Here is a 6,516-nt window from a genome sequence, read left to right as displayed (position 1 = left end):
TGTTAGTTGGATTTATCATGTCGTTTGTTGTAGGTTATCAGTTATTAGAGGTCGTGATAATATCAAACATGAGGATGCAATGACTTTTTATTTGCATCATTGTACACGTAATTTTTTCTTGTCTGCGATTACCGGTGTCACTGACGGGAATTCCTGACACGGTGAGAAAGAAGACCGAACGAATGAGGTCCAACGTGTGCTTGGTCGCATGTCACGTCATAAAGCGTAATTATCGCACGTTGCTACTCTTTCCTCCCGTTGGCCGAAGCCTCCGGCAAAACCTGTCGACGTCCTACAAGCAGTTCTCGTCGCTTTACAAGATCATGCCACGTTCTGTTGAACATATGCTTGGCATGCAACGGATGAGACAGAAGATAAAAGAAAAATCATCGAAATATATTGGAAACACAAAGGTGTCGTTGCAGGTCAGTCGAACGAGAGCCGTTTCGAAGGTGATGATTCAATGCTGAATATTTAATTATGAATGTTTTTTTACCACTTATAGATTCTGGGCACTGGAACTTATGGCACATCACGATGTGTCTATTTGACAGCAGGTCACACCAGGTACATTTTCAACTGCGGCGAAGGAACACAGAGATTGGCATACGAGCATAAGTACAAGCTGATCAAATTGGAACATGTATTTATAACGTCAGCAACTTGGAATAACTTGGGCGGCATGCCGGGAATGCTTCTGACGATACAGGATGCTGGGGTGCCAAAGATCAATATTCATTGTCCCAAAGGGACGATGGAGATATTTAACACAATCAAGAAGACCGTGCTGCTGCAGGCTCTGAAGATTAATGAGGCCAAATGTAACGAGTCAGAGCCATACAGAGATTCAGTGATGTCCGTTTCGTATGTTTCCATTATGAATTCAAATGCGCAAGAGACAGAGCCTATTGATATAGAAAAAGATGTAATCGATATTAATTATTATGATTATAAGACCAACTCAAATAGTAAGCGAGTACCTGATAGGATAGCAGAGAAAAATTCTAAAGTACAGAAGATCGATCAGAAGCCTGACAATAGAATATCGTCTGTAATGTCTTACATTTGCAAATTGCACCCTCGAGCGGGTACATTATCCTTAGAGAAGTGTATAGAGAAGGGAGTGAAACCTGGGCCTTTACTCGGTCAGCTCAAAACTGGTGCAGATATTACTCTTCCTGATGGCACAGTCGTTTTGAGCAAGGATGTTTGCTCCCCAGCAACGCCAGGTCCTATTTTTATAAGTACGTTAACAAAGGATTTTATTTAAAGTTCCTGTTTATCAGTACTGTTTCAGATTGTGATATCAAAAGCAAGAAAACAAATTCATACAAGTTATATTTGAATAGAAATATTTTTTAATAAAACATTCGTCTTAGACTTATAAAATATAATTCTTGTTTTTCAGGGAGAAATTAAATTATATTTCCATATTAATATGGTTTGCTAGAACTTTTATTGTTTATTTTTTCATTTCTGACATCATAATCTGAAGTAGTAGTGGTGAGAGAATAAGAGCCTTAAGTTATCATTTTAATATTTTTTACTTGTTTTATTTTAAATTTTATTTGTGTACAGTTGTAGAGTGTCCATCAGAAGATTACTTAGAGAATTTTGTAAATCATTCTGCCTTCGTGCAGCATCAAACGGGAATGGCGAACAAAGATGATATACCGTACTGCATCATTCATTTTACTCCACAAGAAGTGATGGATAATTCTCGCTATGTGAACTGGATGAGCAAATTTGGTCTTAATACGCGTCATATAGTCGTGAATGAAGAGAATCAATGCATGGGTACCGAAGCGATGCACAGACATCAGCATAAACTCCATATGCTGCACCCTGAGATATTTCCTTTCTTAAACGAGGAAAGCTTCCAAAAGAAAACAAGGGTAAGGCACATTATGCACTCCTTCTTTAATCTTAGAAATACCTAGTAATCTAAAAATAACTAAATACAAATTTTTTTTTTTTTTTAAAGGAGGAAGATCTGCCCATTATACATCGTCCCAAAACACATCACACCGTTCATCTACAGCCGCAATTGAGATTTGATACGGAGAATGAGGTATCGCTGCATCCAGAGGAATATGTAAACGAAGTTTTTGAGATTGACGGTATGTTAGATGCGTTGGCGGAACTCCAAACAGAGATCAATGCTCGAACGAAGACGTTACATATTGGCAACGAGTACCCGAAGATTGTCATGTTGGGCACTGGATCTAGCATACCAAGTAAAGTCAGAAACACGAGCGGCATACTTCTACGAGTGGATAAAGATCACAGTATGTTACTAGATTGCGGAGAGGGAACGTTCGGGCAGATAGTGAAAATCTACGGGAAATCTGAGACGCACAATATCCTAAAAACGATAAAAGTAAGACAATCATTTATTTCTATAAATATTTCTTTTTTTCTATTTTTTTTTCCTGTAAATAGCGACTTGTATTATTTGAATTGTAATTGCAATTTTAGGGAGTGTACATATCGCACATGCACGCGGATCATCACATAGGATTGATTGGCTTGCTGAAGGAGAGAAGGAAGGTCACGGAAGATTCTTTATATCTGTTAGCGCCAGGGCATATCAACGTGTGGTTGCAGATGTATCATGCGCGTTTTGAGCCTATCTTACATCGAATGACATTGATAAAAAACAGCGAGTTCTGTATGGACTCTCATAATCCACAGTTGTATAAGTACAGAAACATGTACAATACGCTGAACGTGCAAGCCGTAAGGACAGTATACGTCGAGCATTGTCCTTATTCTTATGGCGTTTCCGTGACACTCCATAATGGGAAGAAAATAGTATATAGGTAAGCGTAGTAACTTTATAAACCTTTCTTTAAAGTTCCAAGTCAATTGTTCACTCAACTGTAGAAACATAGTCTTTGAATTATTTTATAATTTAGTTCAAAATAGATATTTCATTCTTTTTAAAAAAGTAATAGAAAATAAATAATTGGACTCCTTATGATTACATATAAAATTAATGAATTGAAAAGGGGCTAATATGGAGTCAGCGCTGTAGTGCACAAAAGTTCTATAAATATTATTTAATAGATTACAAAATTGATATAAATTATGGACGTTTCGGCTATTGTTTTTAGCCATCTTCAGCACAAAATTCGCAAAACAAAAATATATATCCTACTCTAATACATATATCTATTCACTCTTTTTTGACGCTACATTATGTATGTAATATTGTATATCTAGTGGTGACACTATGCCCTGTCAACGTCTCGTGGAACTTGGTCAAAATTGTGATCTACTCATCCATGAAGCGACAATGGAGGACGATCTGATAGAGGACGCGAAACTGAAGTTTCATTCGACGGTCTCGCAGGCTATACAGACAGGCGAAAAAATGAGATCAAAGTTCACACTATTGACGCACTTTAGTCAACGCTATTCCGTAATACCTCACTTGCCGGATAACAAAAATGGTCCTAAACTAGATAACGTCGGCATTGCATACGACAATATGCATGTTAGCTTGTCGCAATTGCCGCTCTTGCCTTTGATGTACCCGACATTGAAAATAATGTTCAATAAGTATTACCTAGAAATAGAGGATCGAGCTGCTCGAAGACAACGAATAGCAGCTTAATAAATATTTTACAATAATATAAATTGTATTACAACTTTTGTCTTACCAATACCTGTCATAGTTCTCCATCGTTGACTTGGAAAGTAAACATTTTTAACAGACTTTAATGAATATTGCATAGCAATGAATTTAACTAACCGCTAAAAGTTTGCTTCTTTAATTTTAACATGTAAAATAATCATTCAAACTGATCTGTAAACAAAGATGGCTCATGTATCTTACGAATTTTGTATAAATCAGTTGAAAGTCGAAGAATCAAAGAATCTTACTAAAATAGAAAACAACAGACCTGTATATAATCCTGTATATATGTAAATCAGTTTGCGAAAGGAACTACATTTGTGGTTGAAATAATTCGGCGATGAAATAATTCAGTCTTGACCAATAAAAAATTATCTTATTATATCTTTTAATTTATTACATCCATTGTTCTTAATGCGTTTCTACCGTGAAAAGGTAGTAAAAAGAGATGATTGAGGCTTACACAACTATATTTAAGAGAATAATACGTGTATCGTCGTCGGTGAATCGATCCATACATCTGAGCAACATTTTGTCCAAAAAAAGTAAAATATTCAACGAACATATATTTTCGTTCGCTTTTCGCATCGTACACACATGTTTTGTTCTCGTTTAAAATTAAGCGACGCGAGGCGCACATATAGTACCATGCTATAATTACGATAATTAACGTAATGATATTGAAGAGGCAAACATATTTACAAGAGACTTTTACGTATCTTAATGTCTCTCTCTCTCTCTCTCACTCTCTCACTCTCATTCACACACACAGACACACACGCACAAACCTCTCCTTTTTTTCTTGAAATAACTGAAGAATTCTTAATTTTATTCCACGTATTATATTCCTAAATCATATTACGATTCTGTTAATTTTGTTCGTCGTTATAAAAAGAGCGAGGAGACTGAAATGAAATCTATCTTACTGCTAAAACACACGCAACATCCGTTAAAATCTTAAAATATCGTTCCCAATAAACGTAAAAAAAAAAAAAGAAAAAAGCGAACAGATTTTCACAAATCTGTGTGCTGCGAATCTTTCCATCACCAAGCCTTAATTCGGCATATTTCATTTGCTAACATACGCAGTAAGCTAATACGTGTGAAGCAGGGTAATACTGTACTATTAGTACAGCAAAACTGAGTGTGCATCTCGTTAAACGAGCTTTTCCTAACTTATATGATCGTAACAGATGTGTCTCGGTAACGAAATCTGCAAGTTGATACCGACCTGGGAGGCAGCGATCGGATATTAGTCGAATTGGATCTGTGTCTCTCCTTTCAAGCGTGCATTTTTTATTATATATATATATAATATATATATATATGTATACGAGACGTATAAAAAGTATTGAAACCCTTAAAATAAATCGAAATATATAAGTTTTATAAAAAAACGTTTAGATAAAAATTGTAGGATTTAAAAAGTATTTATTGATCTTATTAGATTGACCTTGATTATCAAGGTCAGATTGGGGTCACATCGATTTTTTTAAATGGAAACCTCCATTTTTTATTGTACATTCTTGTAGCTTGTTTCGAGAGTTCTTTAAAACATCATAAGAAAATATTTTTTTATTAAGTATTTTTTGAGTTATAAGGCTTAAAACTTACAATACCGTCAGCATTATCTAAGGTTCAATTGATGGTTAAAATGTCTTTTAAATGTTGTTCAGAGTCATAATCTTGACATCATATGTTAAGATCACAGTCTTCAGAGATTGCCCTTTTTATTTTCATTTTTACACTAAAAATGAAAACAAGAGAAATAATCTCTAAAGATTCTGATCTTGACAAATGTTATCAAAGTCATGACCTTGAACAACATTTAAGAGGTTTTAACCATCAACTGGACACCTTAGATAATATTAATGCCGTTGGTACTAAAACTTTCAAGCCTTATAACTCAAAAAGTACTTAATGGAAAAAAAAATTGTTATAATGTTGTGAAGAGCTCTCGAGGTAAGCTACAAGAATATGCAATGAAAAATGAGGGTTTCCATTAAAAAAAATTGATGTGATCTTGACCTGATCTTGGCGATGTCAACCAAGGTCAAACTGATAAGACCAATAAATAGATCTTTTTAAATTCTACAACTTTTGCTTGAAACATTTTTTACAAAACTTCTATTTTTTAAATATAGGTTTTATAAAAAAGAAATTCCGATATTTTTATATACGCTTGTGTATATATATATATATATATGTATGTGTGGGTGTATACAGGATGTTCAGCATAACGGTCCACACGATTTTTTAGATATAGTTAAAAAAAAAAGGTTGAAAGGTGAATCTGTTTCATACGGACTGCGATATGCGATTAAAAAATAAAAAAAATTTTTAAATAAAATATGTCAAGGTCATCTTGAATTTTTTAAATAGCACCATACAATTCTATAATATTGTAGTTGATTGATAGTCTCAATAGTGATTGAACTCGTCTTGAAGACTTACAATATTATGGAAAAAAATTGTATGATGCTGTTTAAAAAATTCAACCTTGACCTTTTATTAAAAAAAAACTTTTAAATTTTTATGGCTTGTCCACATGAAACCGATGAATATTCACCTTTCTTTTAACCTTTTTTTTTAACTGTCGGAAATGTAAAAAACGGTGCGGACCGTCACCCTGAACATTCTGTGTATATATATATATGTGTATATATATGTATATATATAATATATATAATTATATATACATATATATCCTTTTATATAATCTGTTTAATATAAAAAAATGTACCCATAACGATAACAAAAACTCATTACTACGTTGTGAGAAGAAAGAAAAATCTGTGCTTTTTTCTGAATGTACTAATATTCATCGATTTATACTTATAAATTTCTTTTGCCTCAGAATAAGATAATATAAATTA

At 33.9% G+C, this 6,516-nt stretch overlaps 1 protein-coding gene across 2 annotated transcripts; it reads left to right on the top strand.

Annotated features, from left to right (window-relative positions):
- On the top strand, nt 1–4,410 carry RNaseZ (ribonuclease Z). Of its 2 annotated transcripts, none has more exons than XM_018458966.1 (6): nt 1–425; nt 506–1,244; nt 1,579–1,895; nt 1,988–2,380; nt 2,479–2,822; nt 3,226–4,410. In XM_018458966.1, the coding sequence occupies exons 1-6, from the start codon at nt 183–185 to the stop codon at nt 3,617–3,619; spliced, it is 2,430 nt and encodes an 809-aa protein (XP_018314468.1). In that variant the 5' UTR covers nt 1–182; the 3' UTR covers nt 3,620–4,410. The 2 variants fall into 2 exon arrangements, with proteins under 2 accessions (XP_018314468.1, XP_018314467.1); XM_018458965.1 differs by having other exon boundaries at nt 1,985–2,380.
- Nucleotides 4,411–6,516: the final 2,106 nt, after the last annotated feature.

This window comes from Mycetomoellerius zeteki, unplaced genomic scaffold (genome assembly GCF_001594055.1).
Source record: "Mycetomoellerius zeteki isolate Tzet28-1 unplaced genomic scaffold, Tzet1.0 scaffold79, whole genome shotgun sequence".
NCBI lineage: Eukaryota > Metazoa > Arthropoda > Insecta > Hymenoptera > Formicidae > Mycetomoellerius > Mycetomoellerius zeteki.
The sequence above is the reverse complement of the archived record's forward strand: the minus strand, read 5'-3'. Positions and strand labels throughout refer to the sequence as shown.